The sequence below is a fragment of the Odontomachus brunneus genome, unplaced genomic scaffold (assembly GCF_010583005.1).
Source record: "Odontomachus brunneus isolate Ranch 3 - 2012 unplaced genomic scaffold, Obru_v1 Obru_scaffold_224, whole genome shotgun sequence".
In the NCBI taxonomy this organism is placed as follows: domain Eukaryota; kingdom Metazoa; phylum Arthropoda; class Insecta; order Hymenoptera; family Formicidae; genus Odontomachus; species Odontomachus brunneus.
In genome coordinates, this window is record NW_022639674.1 from 203,403 (window position 1) to 218,331 (window position 14,929).

Here is a 14,929-nt window from a genome sequence, read left to right on the forward strand (position 1 = left end):
TATATATATATATATATATATATATATATATATATATATATATATATATTTAGCTTTGTCTACTTTTAGATGTATTACATCCAACGCGATATTTCATGTCTAACCAGTGTAATTAACCTCCATTGATCCCAAACCTTGTTCTCTACTCAGAATGATAAACGCGAATTGTGTGACGCTTTATTTCACGTATTGATACAATTCTTCCGTCTTATCGATTATCTGTTATCGCTCGAAGTCAATAATAGTCGAAGTCAGAAGTCAAATCTCTCGAACAATGTCAATTCTACTCAAGACGAGATTGCCCTACAAAAGACAAGATTAATAAAAAATATTTCAATAAGTGCAGAAGAGTCGTTTATCGTTTGTTTTGTCCCTCAGGACGGAATTCTACGAGAAATGATTCATCCATTTACTCATTGGTCGTGACTAAATTTACCGACGGTGGGGAGCGACGGCTCTAAATTTGACAATCATCCGGTCGACAACAGCTGTTGCTCGACCACGGCGATCAGCTGTTCCGTTGTGTATTTTCGCGTGATCTAGTGACTTTTACGTTGTTGCGAGGGCATACACGCGCGCGCCATCTTGCGGCGCGCGACAATTCGAACACATTCCACTCAGCGAAATTGCGACGTCGGCCGTGTCTCGAGAGAGTCCAGCGGGTCACGTCGAAATGACTCGCAGTAAAATCGGGTGTCAAGAAGAATACGAGCGAGAAAAGCCGCCGTAACCAAACGTGGTCACGACGTGAACGATTGTGCGACGTTTCATTGAAAAGCCCGGCGGAAACGCTCCTACTCCCTTCCGCGCATTTCCCAACTTGACGTGCCCTCTGACATATCTAGCTGCAACTGAAAAGAAACGAATGAACGAATGAGAAGTTCCGAAACGCACGAGCAATCGAATGGAAGTCCTCTATCTCTCTTCTCTTTCGCACACGGTATCCGACGTGAATTTTCTCTCACGTGGGCCGCGAACGGGCCGTGTGTCTAGCGCTCATGTCGGTGGGAGCGAGATGGACAGTGAGAGAGGCCGTGTGCGCACGCAGGCGCATAAAGGACGGCGAGTGCGAGAGAGAGAAAGAGAGAACGTGCGCGCGGCGCGTGTGTGCGAGTGAGAAGGCACGAGAACTCGGGCAGCGCGCGGAGCGCCAGTGTACTACTGCAGCTTTATCTGTATTATGCGCTGCTGAGTGAATTGTCAAGTGAAATCAGAAATGGCTGCCAACGAGCAACAACGTAAGGTGAGTGAGTCGCGCACAGCGGCGGCCGATTTTCCCGTCGACTACGACTGGACGCGACCCCGCCGTCGCCGACGGGCACGTCGCACGACGACTCTCGTGTCGTCGAGCACACAGGACAGTGTATACGGACGCGCCGCGTCGCTTTTGTGTCAAAAGTCACGACTGATCTGTTTGTCGCGCGTATAACGTCGCGTGTCGGTCGCTCGCGCTCGACGCACGCTCGCGAGGACGGCGAGGATACGAGCCGCGACGACGTGAATGCGCCAGAGATATCGATGTGCTTCCCTGACGACGTAGTCCCCGGGATAACGTGATTCACGGACTTCCCCCGCGCGCGCCGCATTCCCGGATAATCGCACGTCTTCATTCAAAGATCGCGCAGTCAGTCGCGATATTTACATCCAGCCGAGCAGCTGTCAGTGCGCGACGTTCGTTGTTTCGTGAGAAACGAGAGAAAATGCACGACGACTACGTGAGTGAGACGAGCGTGTTATCTTCTACCGACTACTCTCCTGAACCGTCGTGCCGATCTGTCTGTCCTCTTTCTGTCTCTCTGTCTTTCTCTCTCTCTTTCTCTCTCTCTTTCTCTCTCTCTCGTTGTCTCCTCCGCGAATTTTGCTGACGATGGTGCAATCAAAGCGCGCTGCGCGCACGGCTGCAATATAGCGTTCGATGCCGAAGTTGCAACCTATGACAGCTTGCGTTCGTGCGAACCATCGAGAGAGAACGAGATCTCCCCTTCTGTCGCTCCCTTTTTCTCTCGCCCTTCGTACTGGACGTGTAGGAAAGTCGACGGGACAGAACGTCCAACCTGTCTGGAAATGTTCCAGACCGATTCGGTCGTCATGCTTCCGCTCGGCCTCGGTTTTCGTGAAGAACATATGCGCCAATCGCGACGATCCTACTCAGGACCGTCTCATCAGGAAAATCTTGTCGATCTGTGTATTGCAAAAAGAAACGAAAGAAAAAAGAGAGCTATGGAGATAAAGAGGTAGACAGATAGAGAGAGAAGGAGAAAGGGAGAGAAGGCGAGACAACGTCTCCCTCCGTTAAGTTCCCTGCGTCGGCAATACACGAGCCCGTAATTCCAAGCCGTGGCATGCATGCATGCATGCCTACCCAGGTCGGCCTCTCTGTTTTCGCCCCCTCGGAAGTCCCGTTCTGATAATCGACGCGGTGCGCTCCTTCCGCGCTGTCTCGCCTCTGTGTTTGTATCGCGCTTTGTATCTCGGCCGCCGATAAACGTCACTGTCGTCATTATCGTCGTCGTCGTCGTCGTCGTCGAAGGCGCTTTGTGTCACATCGAGACGCATACAATCAATCCGAGCGAACGCTTGACCGAGCGTTCTCGCCGAGCGAATTAATTGCCGTGCAGCGGCACTTCGGATCCCGCGAGCGGGCCGCGTTCTCTGTCACGAAATCTTCGTGTCATTGCGAATAAGCGCGACTGATGATTTTGCACGATGGCTCGCGAGCGTCTAGCGACACAACCTTGCCGACGGATTCCCTCTCAGCCGTCGTCCGGCCAAGTCTGTCCGTGCATTTTCGCAGGCGTCCCTTCCCACCTCGTTAAAACGTCGCCGTCTCAGACATATGTTGCAATTGTGCACGCACAGCCCGTTTCGCGTGCAAGACTCTCTCTCTCTCTCTCTCTCCCCTCTCTTTCCTCTCCTCTCCCCTTTTTCTCCCTCTCTTTTTCACGAGCCGCGATGTGCTTTCTTGCTTATTTTTGGACACGGCGCGATGCACGATACATTTTCCCGGATCGGCTGTATTCTCTCCTCTAGATTAATCCGCGTGGCCTCTTTCTTCTTTCTTTATTTTCTTCTACTCTCTCTCTCTCTCTCTCTCTCTCTCTCCCCCCCTCCCTCTCTCTCTCTTTCTCTCTCTCTCTCTCTTTGGCCGAGCTTCGGCTGAATCGTATGTGGATCAATGTCAGACATAAAAGTTTCAGCAGGCAGCAACGTACGACCCTCAGAAATTGACGGGCCGTGTCACTTTAAAGGCTTCTCACCAATACATCGGCGACATGCTCACTTATATGGTCGCGAGGATGATGCATACGGGTGTTTCCCGATGTGCATAGGGCAGAGCAAGAACTTGTTTTTCTCTTTTTGTCCCTCTCTTTCTCTCGTTCATCCGCCTTCGTAAAAACACTCGGAATACCTTCTGATTATTCACGTGTAAACAACGTGTTAAAGATTCATATTAGATGCGGAGAGACGGTTAGGAATAAAATCTTATCAGTTAGAGACAAATAAAAATAGATCTGGATGACACGTAGCGGACAGGTGTTTTTGCTTCAATAATATCCATTCAATAAAGAGAGTATTGCAAATTTTACTTGCAAAAAGTCGAAACAATAAAAAAAAAACAATTTTTGTCACCGCTCGGAGAGGAATAAGATAAATTCGTGACATCGTCTCGTGATGTCTTTGTTACATAATCGCGTTACGTTACACGTGTAAAAACGCGACATACAGCTTGCTGACATACATGTAAATTATTGTGTGAATAAATAGGACCCACGCGAAACACGGGAGCCAGCCCACCATGCGAGACGTCCCATGAATGCGTTCCTGATCTTCTGCAAGCGGCACCGCGCGTCAGTGAGATCGAGCTACCCGCACTTGGAAAATCGTGCCGTCACGAGGGTCTTGGGCGAATGGTGGGCGACGCTGCATCCCGATCAGAAGCGTTCCTACACGAATCTCGCGCAGGAGGTAAGCGTGAAATCGCGAGCGGCAAAATCGCCGAGCTATTCTGGAAAGTGGCGAGAACGAGGAGCCTCGTGTCGCCAAGAATAAAACATTACGTTCATCTGACGTGTTCCTCAGCGTCATTAAGATCACACGGGCGGCAGCACGCGGCATAATGATTTTTCTCGTTTCTTTTCAGTACAAGGATGCGTTCCTCAATGCAAATCCTGATTTCAAGTGGTACAAATTGCCAGCACCTCCGCTTCGTACTTTGAGCACTAGGCCTACCAACAAAAAGCAAGAGTCCAGTAGTAACAGCAGCGCGCAGCCCGCGGACAGTGTCAAATCCGAGTACGAGTCTTCCGATTGTACAAAGTCAGACAGGCGGGACGGACAGTCGATTCAGCCGGGCAAATTGGCGGACGAGTCGCAGATCGGCGGTCTCAGTTCCCTCTTTACCCCGCAGAAGACAGAACCGCCTGAGGAGGAGATCGCGGTCAACGGTGTAGCGACGGAGAACGATGCTGTGCCGAAGCCGCCCAAGAAGAGATACACGGAATCGCCGTTCCAAGGTGAACAGAAAAGAGACTGCAAGGCGGACCTCTTCGGCGAAAAGAAAAGGAAAAGAGCCGAATCGAATAACAACGAGCAACACGAGACGGTAAGGATGGACTTGTGTCCATGAAAAAAGTTGATATTTGAAGTTTCTTAAATTTCTCGACAAAACAATATCTTGTTTGTGTTGGAGTATTCACAATGAATTGTTTAGATCGTGGAAGATGAGAAACACACGATAAATTCTTTCTTGACGACACCGCCGGAGGAAAACAACTTTCGCAGCGAAAGGACGTGTAAAGGTTTACGTTATCAGAAATTCCTCGCCGAGCAGATGAAAAATATCGGCCCGTCGGGCCAACAAACCAAACGCAGACGAGTGGCTGCAAGCCAAGGGTAAGTAGTACGAACAAAACTTTTGTTCGAAGTGAAATATAAATAAAAATATAATATAAAGTAAAATATCGTTGACTGAAGCTCCATAAAGAGATGTATTCTTTTTTCGCGCTAGCTCGGACGAACGTTCGAACGAAAGAAGGAATTCTATTTCTTCAAATGTCAGTGAGAAAACAGATTCCTTGAGCAGCGAGGGAGGAAATAGCTCTCGCGGGGAACTGGAACATCTGGTGGAGAGGTAACATTTTTAATCATTCAAGTATTACATTATCTTTTTTTGCATACGAGAATAATCTGAAAATGTGCGTTATATCCAGCGCTGAGGGAAACATGGAAGCCTCCAAACCTGAAGACACAGAAACCGAAGGAGCCGAAGCTCAGATAGATTACGGACCTTGGACTGCGCGCAAAAGATTTCGAGCAGAGTAAGTTTCTATTATCGCTTATTGTCTGTAATTCTATAATAATCTAATCTAATCTAATCTAAGAGCTATATAATTAATGTTTGCTTAGGGACTTTAATTTGGAAAAGAAGATTGAAGCGTTACCGTCGTTAAGTTTAGAAGAATTTCAAGAAAAGAAGAAGCAGCAACGCACGAAAAAAAAGAAAATTCTGCAAAAGTTCAACTCCACAGCAAGCAGAAAACACCAAAATAATTCGTCCTCGAACAGCCAGACGAATGGACAAACTCGAAGAGCGTATACGACGAATGAGGGCTCGGAGGAATCAGAGAAAGCTCTTCTTGTAGGAAGCCAGAAACGAAAAGCACGAAAGCAAACTATCACGCGGAATGCTGCGGCAATCAATTCCTTCACACACTCCGAGGACCAAGAACCAAATAAATGTAAGTTGCAAATAATTTCTTTCTCTACATTAATTCTGCCTTTTTTTTGTAACGCGACATTTTGCGACATTTCGTGTTATACACACGAAATTTGTAATACAAAGTCGAAAGTTGTAATACAATCGAAATAATTTTTCCTGCAAAAAAATAAATCGAACATATAAGATCTATTTCTCTTTTTGAGATACATTGATGGACACAACACTTTAAAAAGTAGACATTTATACAAGTTCAAATTAGTTTCTAATTATGATTCGAATTTCTCCGCCTTTTGAGAATCTTATGTAAGAATGTTGGCAAGTGTGCTGAGATATTATATATTTCTATTTACACTCTAATTAACATTTTGCATGTTAATAGCTTGGTGCGCGTCTCCAGATCTTGAAGCTCTAGCATGTCTTGCAACAGTTGCCGCCAACAGAACAAAACTTACCAAAAATAACGCTTAATCGTACTGATTGATGGATACAAAATGAATGAGATATTTTACATAGGATCGTACTATGAGGGCTGAAACTTTTGAAAGGTTTTTTCCATGCAATTTCCTATCACTGGAACTATTAAGATATATTTCTCCAAGTGCTGTTATAAAATGATACTGCTGCGGTATCCGTGACGATATCAATAATGATTACTGTTAATATCTTTATTGTTAATCTTTACTACTACGGATTTTAATATTACGACTGCTATTGAATATAGACTATTCCATTATTCAGTATACGTGAGGGAGGTGTTCTCTATTTACTTGAAATAATTGTTTTATCAACCAAACAGAGAAAGAGAAGAAGTATCATTTCTCTCTATATTTTTGTTCTATGAGAGGTTCTATGAGAAGTTCTATGAGAAGTCATTTTCCAATTTTATGGTTTGGGAAATAATATAATTTTATTCAACACGTTGCACCTAATTGTACATGAAACAATATTGAATTGTCTAGTACATTATAATTACTTCCTTATAAATAGTAAATATTTTATTATGTATTATTAAGAGTTCTCACGATGATATTTTTAATCGTGCATGTTTCTCTCCTTTTCGACATTTACATAGATCTTTCACCGAAATGTTTATGGGTAAATTCCGTCAGTCGTCAATTCCGATAACAAATTTTATTAGATAATACATAGCTATGATGACTAATACGTGAAGATAGTTTGATTTGAGCTAAGTAAGGAAGTAAACACGAGGGATATATCTTCTCTATTTCCTTAAAATAAATTTATCTTTTGTTGTTACTTTGTTACTTTTCTTTTATACGAAACAAATTAGGACGTTTCCACTACATTGGTTCGACGCAAGATGTAACATCTGGGAGGAACCCATTTTTTCCGATAATGTATAATAAGGGCGAAAATATTTCATCTTGTATTCTACTGGCGTTTGATGTACATAGGTATAGGTGCAGTATTACATACAGATGCAAAATGGAATATCCTTCACGATAAGACCTGAACATCAAAAAGGATATAATCAAAATAACGGATACACATACACACCTATGCGACCACTGTTTATACGTTACTACATGCATACGCGCGAATAGGTACGTGCGTATAAATTTAAATAATGTACAGAATTAACTGCATATACGCGCACGCATGATAGACGAGTGTCCCTTTATATTGAAATACGTGTATATTCGTGTATGCATGTAATATATAGCGATAAGACTATTCATATACATATGTGAATGTATATTTATAATATTTATATATATATATATATATATATTTTAAGATCACACGAGGAAGTGCGACTTTGTGCTCTGTTTGAGAAAGTAAGAGACTTGTCTGTGATTTCGGCTAAAGGAATTTTTAATATTTTATATTTTTCTATTGATTTTCTTTTCTCCTTTTTCTCTCCTGCTTCCTCCTCCCCTCCTCTCTCTCTTTCTCTCTATCTCCCCTCTCTCTCTCTTTGCATATATACATAAAATTCTTTCTATTTTTCTCCTTTTCTCTTTCTATGTATGTATACATGTATATATGAAACTTTGTAACTTTATTAATAATTAAACTTCATGAACTGTTTGTAAAGTGATAGGAGCGAGTACGTGACGTGACGTTAATAGGTTTCTCTGTAGTTTGGAAGGAAATGTACTGATTATATTTCAAATGTGCCTTGAAAAGATATGAACATAGTGATTAGATAACGACCAACAATATATTTTCGATTCGTTTCGCTCTTCTGACTGCATTTTGGCTGTCATTTGTACCTACCTGTTGCAGTGCACCTGTGCATTTGTTGCAGGACACTTTACCATCGGGCTTAATTGTCCACTGTATAATGACCGGATGTTTAGCAAAAAAGAAAAAAAATCAGGGGAGTATGTTTCGAATTTTACTGCACAAAACATCTATGTACCTAGCTTTAAAAGAATTGTAATTCACACGAATCTATGTACGTGTACATATTGTATACCATTTATATGATTAATAAAAATATAATATTTTGATGTAACATATTTGTATATTGTATGATTATCTTAATTACTCGCGCGCGAATTGCAACATCAAAATTATTATTTGTGATCATAAAAATATGTATAATTGCTTATGTTGCGTCATAATATATCTATTGACTCTACGTATAGATTCTCAAGTCAAATGTGATATCGTCATACTTCGCGCCGAAAGCTTCAGCGCTCTATCTTACCGACTACTCATGGTTCGCTATAGAAACATTCAACCCCTTCTCAGCGTCCGCGACGATGTTGGTACACACGCAACAGCATGCACACGACGCACAGTTGACGCATCGTGGCAGCTACGACGGTCGTGTGGCTTTCGTTTTCCGCGCGTCGGGGCCTATCGATTCGTTCGATAGACAAACGCCGTCGATTGCGAGTTACATTTCGAGGTTAACTGTGGGTCCTTCCACCATCCGTTGAGATGGGAGTGATATTTCTCGAGCACATCGGCGGCACCCGCCTGTTCTCCTGCGCTTCCTGCGACACCAACCTCACCAACAGGGGACAGCTGATAAGTACACGCTTCACGGGTGCTACGGGACGCGCGTTCCTCTTCAATAAAGTCGTCAACCTAAATTACAGGTGCATCTGTTATCTGTTCTCCTATAGAGGAAATACTCGTTAGAAAAAAACTCGAGTATCTCGAGCGAATTGTACATACGTTGCATATGCATTCGTTTACCAAGTAACGTTTGAGCTGTGTGACAATAAGATATTTGTTAAATTCCATTTTTAGTAATATCGACATTTTATTGGTTACATTAGCAACACATTAAAATAATATTATTGTCAGATTATATTAATGATTATAGTCGGTTATTTAGTTAACGTCTTAGAGTTTCTTAAAATTCTAATTATATATATGTGTGTGTGTGTGTGTGTGTGTGTGTGTGTGTGTGTGTGTATACATATATGTTTGGATTACTATTCTCTTCTGCTTTCTATTTTTCTATATCATTTCTACTAGAAGATAATCTTCATAAAAAGATGTTTTAAAAATTTTAAGGAATATATACAATAAAAAGTTAGAGAAATACAAATATCAAATTCACAATTATACAATATCTACTATTTGCACAACTAACTATGACACAATGTACAGCGAGGTACAGGATAGAGTGATGCTGACTGGTCGTCATATGGTTCGAGATGTCAGCTGCAAAAACTGTGATGCAAAACTCGGATGGGTGTATGAATTTGCAACAGATGAGAATCAACGATACAAGGAAGGGCGTGTTATCCTGGAACGAGCTCTCGTCACAGAGAGTGATGGGTTGAGCGAAAATATTTAATATTTAATACCAAGTAGAATGTGTTTAATATATTAAAAGATAACTAATATAGTTTGTATTTTATTATAACTCTCGTGTTGTTTGGTTCAGTTTTGTTATAAGGCGCGAGAGACTTTGGTTAGTGCCAACTTCTTTGTGTATAAGCAAGTATTCATGAACCACTACTCTATTTAAGTAAAGCAGTTTAAGCGATGTTCAACATTTTCGTGAATATGGTGTAGTTCCCAATTTGTAAGATCAATCGTTTCCAGCATCTATCATACTCATGTTTAATGTGTTCAAATTCTCAAATTTAGCAGTGTACATCTCATATCAGAACTATCAAATCTTATTCACGATGATTGTTGAATATATATAATGGTAAGTGTCATTGGTATCTTCTTGTAGATAGAAACATTAACAAACTGACTTCATGTTTGTCAAGAAAATTGAGAAAATGTGAGTATATAAAATACAGGTGACTGTGTATCTCGACGTGAGAAATATAGACGTAAATGGGATAGAGAGAATTGTTATATAACTTTATTTGTATACCTATAATGAATTTGACTGACAAGAACAAGAACGTGCCAGGCAATTGCCACTTTTTTCTCCTTGTTACCTTAGTTTTCTAATAGCTGTCAAACTCATTAGAACTTTGCTACATATGAACATGAATTGAAAATACATTTACATATATTGTACATGCGTTGTGTAGCAAGATTTATATATATATCTAAAATATTATGAATGCTCAATAAATTTGTATGTAACATCGATAACAACATAACATCAGCAAATATATATATATATTGAATATAGGATTATCAAATATATATATATAATATTTATATATTCAATAAATTTGTGTGTAATGTGAATAATAAAATAAAATAAATTCATAATATAAGGTAAACAAGGAAATATATATCAATCTTGCTAAAATTTTATAAAAGTTAAGCTTTATATATCTATTCGACTTTCATGATAAAGAAAAGTTGCTTTTAACGTAAACAAAGAAGGTAACAATCAATAAACTTGAATGATGAATATGCGATATAGAGATAAGCTTATATAGTCATTACGGAACATCTCTATGTTCTCTACATTCAAATAGCTGGATTACATACGTATGAAATAAAAATATTAAAAATAACGTTTGATATTTCTGAACAGTTTGAGTAAAAATTAAAGAAACATAAATATTTAATTACAGAGAGATATATGGATATCTTTTTCATCTCAATTATACGGGATGTCTCAGGCCTCAAGACTTTAATTCTATCAAGAATTTCTATGAGCAATTAAAAAACAATTTTTCGAAATTATTTAAAGAACCTTCTAAAATTAAAGTCGCGTGTTATGGAATACTCTATATATTATACGTCATCGAAGTTCTGTTTAAACAGATCAAACAAACAGCTCTTTCCTGGAAATACAGAGCGCCTAGATATGTGTCGATTACGCGCAGCCAGAGAAAAGATAAAAATTAAAAATCATGTTCGATATTTTTGAAAACTTGAAGAATAAAGAGGCAGGAAATATCTCTTTCATAACAACTATGAGTCTTAACTTTCATATCAACTATAAGTCTTCAAAAATTTCTATGTGCTCAAATGAATCTAAGCTTTTATCTCGAAATTTCAAATATTTAGATAAGCGTGAATTTTCTCAATCACGAAATATGTATAGATAAAAAAAAATCTCGCCGAATATTTCTGAGTGACTGACGAATAAAAAAATATGAATATTTTTTTCATCTCAATTATATATTCACAAAATTTCCATGTGTCCCAATAAAATAAACTTTTGTTTCGAAATTTCGAACATTTAGATAAGCGCGTATCAGATATGAAATATATATAAAAAATACTCGCTCATAATATTTCTAAATAATTGACGAATAAAGAAGCATGAATATTGCTTTTACCCTAATTGTATGTCTCGTGAAATTTCCACGTGTTCAAATAAATCAGATTTTTCTCGAAACTTCGGACATTTAGATAAGCGTAGATTACGCTCTTAGGTACAAAATATAAATAAAAAATACTTTTAAATAATTGACGAATAAAAAAGTACGAATATTTCTTTTATCCGAATCGTATATTTCGTAAAATTTCCACGTTCTCGAATAAACCAGGCTTTTCTCGAAACTTCGGACATTTGGATAAGCGTAGATTATGCTCTTAGATACAAAATATAAATAAAAAATACCTGCTTACAATACCTCAGCAAACACAATAATATAACAGTTATATTGTGTAATATAACGGAGTGTAACATGCAATATAACATGTTTGTTACATGTAACATACATGTTATAATTTCCCACTTATACGAAATTGCTGTTATATAACAGAAATATAACGTGTTACTAATATTAATATAAATTATTATTTCCCAGAAATTATAGGCATTTAATTGTACACAGAGATTACAAGCTACCATTTAAATATCAATTTGTAAAAGTATGCTCCTAAAAATATTATAATTATATATTTCGTATCAAAAATATTTTTAGTAAAGAGATAATAGCATAAAAATATCTTGCCATTCTAAATTAATTAGCTCCTAAATAACACAAGATATTCCAGAATCATCCTAAAGCCATTCTATGCGTCTAGTGTCCCCTAGGCATGTCTTCAGGCATTTTATGCTATTAGAGCTATTTTTATTTATTTATTTCCATCTCTCTGTATATATTCAAATAGAAAGGATTACTAGTGTAATAGTAATTTTCATTGATTAAAAAGTGTACCACTTTACCATAAAATTGGACTCCATAGTATAAATTGTGATCATCGTTGTATACAGGAACGTAGAACAGGTTGAGGTGAACATAAATCCTATACCGTTTTGATATTCGCAATAATTATCGAGATATTAATTGTAGAAAATTTGTAAATGATCATGCAGAATATGGTAAATGAATTATAGTAGCGACGATTGCCGTCGTGTACTTATACTTTAGGTCAAATTGAGCAAAAAAGTTCTCTACCATTTTCCAAATAATTACATAGGTTTTTAATTATTAATTAAAGAAGATTATTGCACGATTTTGCGTGATAATGCACTCATCTTCTTTAATTAATAATTTTATTTGCATTATATCTATGTTATATAGCATTCTTATATCTAGGGTTGCATTCCAAAACATCTTTTTCGTATGTCTCGTAAAATTTTCACGTGCTCGAGTAAACCAAGCTTTTCTCGAAATTTCGAACATTTAGATAAGCGTATATTGCGCTCTTAGGTACAAAATATAAATAAAAAATACTTGCTTAAAATATTTCTGAACAATTAACGAATAAAAAGGCACGAATATTTCTTTTATTCGAATTATATGTCTCGTAAAATTTCCACGTGTTCAAGTAAACCAGGCTTTTCTTGAAATTTCGAACATTTAGATAAGCGTAGATTGCGCTCTTAGCTACAAAATATAAATAAAAATACCTGCAATATTTCTGAACAATTGAAGAATAAAGAATTTTTTTTTTATTCTAATTATATGCTTAGTTCCACTGTTGCAATATCAACACATTCACCAGATCGATAGTCACAAGTTTCAGCTAGTCATACCCGTATCTAATTTTAATTATTTTTTGTGACTAGTGCTTCATTCGTCAAGCAAGAATATGTTCAAAACAGAAGTAACATTTTGCTCAGCGAGAAATAACTTGTCGATCAACGTCGAAACGATGTCGAAATCGTCAAATTCGATATTGTTTCGACATCGATCGACAAGTTATATCTCATTGGGTAACAACTTGACGTTTTGTACATATATGTTTTTATCAGAAAGTTATCTGCGTAACGCGCAATCAGCAGGAGAAGAGTAAGAATGTTATAAATAATAAGTAAGAAGTTAATATATAAAATTATAATAAAAAAAAATCTATACACACATAAGCTATTTTCTCTTTTAATTTTTCCACATGATTACCTCTCAAACTATTCGCTATTACACGTGAGCGAATAATTTTCTGATAAAAATACATATATACGAAACGTCAAAATGTCACTTTTGCAATCTTAAACAAGATCTGATAACGCATTCATGCGTAAAATTAAAGAATTAGTTCCTGACAATTAACGAACAAAGAATGTCAGGATTCATTCCAATTACGTACTTATCGAAATTTTATCTTTTAACCCAAATCTACAATGTGCTTTTTGTTTTCTGTTGTTTCTTTTTATTTTTTTTTAACTTAAAACTAAAACCTATAGCTAGAAGAAGATAGAAATCAAGAAACAGAAAGCGAAGAGCATATTGGAATTTAAGGGCCAACTCTGTTCCAATCTCTTGGTAAACTACTTGACAGTTAAATTATATGTCTATCTTCGTTTTTCCTTAAAATTAGACAAAGCAAACACATGATTTAACTTAGTCCGGTAGTTTACCAAGAGGTTGGAACAATCGGCCGCTTGTCAGCAATTTTTTTTAAAAGTCAAACCTTCATAAGGATTCCTTCCATCTTGCGGTTAGGCGAGTTTCCTGAAAAGTGAAGGGGATAATGTTGGTACCAAGAGAAATCTTTACACGATATAATTTAAAGATCTGTTTTTTGTAACTGCACTGCTGAACTAATGCAAAAGGTTAGAGTGAGAAAACGTGTACTTGCCTCATTTCAATTTATTGCACCAATTTAGCAGTGCAGTTACACAAAGAACAGAATCTTTAAATTATATCATGTAGAGATTTTCCTTATTACCAACATTATCCCCTTCACTTTTCGGGAAACTGTCGCCTAACTAGAGATGTCTGCGAGATAAGTCGTGTGCCGGCTTGCTATCGCTTCGCAGGGCTGTCCTAGAGAGCTTCTTTTGGTCAGGAGACACGAAGATATCTAAATGATGCGTCAGTCGATAAGAGTAAATGAACTTTGAAAGAGACCACATACACCAAGCATATAAAATTTGGTCAAGTTATCTTTGGGAGGAAAAAAGAGAGATGTTTAACATCGATTCTAAATCGATTCGATTCTTTCCCCAAAAATAGGCTTATTCGTGTTGTTTGCACTTTTCGCACTTTTCGTATTTAAAACTAGACAGAAGTATATTGGAATGTTTTGAAGAAGCAAAAACGAGACAACCAACTCGATTATTTCTTCCAAGCGTCTGATTAGGCGTCCATCTCTTTTTAAAAGCGAAAAGTATGAAACATGCAAGCAGCACAAACAACTCTTTTTCCCTAAATTTGTTAGGGAAAGAATCGAATCGATTAAGAATCGGGCATCTCTACGTCTAACTCATCTTGCATTCTTCTCGAAAGATTCGCAAAGCGTAATTTGAAGGGAGTTATTTGCGCATGTGCGACGAAACTGCAGTAACGTACGCGTAAATGCCCATATATATCCTAAGAACGTTCTAAAAATATTCGAATATATATATATATATATATATATATATATATATATATATATATATATATATATATATATATATAT

General features: G+C 38.0%; 2 protein-coding genes across 3 annotated transcripts; both read left to right on the forward strand.

Moving 5' to 3' along the window:
- The first annotated feature begins 542 nt into the window (after positions 1–542).
- On the forward strand, positions 543–7,566 carry LOC116852419 (HMG box transcription factor BBX). Of its 2 annotated transcripts, none has more exons than XM_032832756.1 (8): positions 543–1,243; positions 3,766–3,966; positions 4,142–4,603; positions 4,712–4,893; positions 5,009–5,131; positions 5,211–5,318; positions 5,407–5,738; positions 6,099–7,566. In XM_032832756.1, the coding sequence occupies exons 1-8, from the start codon at positions 1,217–1,219 to the stop codon at positions 6,185–6,187; spliced, it is 1,524 nt and encodes a 507-aa protein (XP_032688647.1). In that variant the 5' UTR covers positions 543–1,216; the 3' UTR covers positions 6,188–7,566. The 2 variants fall into 2 exon arrangements, with proteins under 2 accessions (XP_032688647.1, XP_032688648.1); XM_032832757.1 differs by lacking the exon at positions 543–1,243 and adding an exon at positions 1,299–1,715.
- An 870-nt stretch (positions 7,567–8,436) lies between these two features.
- On the forward strand, positions 8,437–11,247 carry LOC116852438 (protein yippee-like 5). The gene is made up of 2 exons (XM_032832815.1): positions 8,437–8,793; positions 9,314–11,247. Exons 1-2 carry the CDS (start codon positions 8,633–8,635, stop codon positions 9,501–9,503), a joined length of 351 nt encoding a protein of 116 aa, XP_032688706.1. The 5' UTR covers positions 8,437–8,632; the 3' UTR covers positions 9,504–11,247.
- Positions 11,248–14,929: the final 3,682 nt, after the last annotated feature.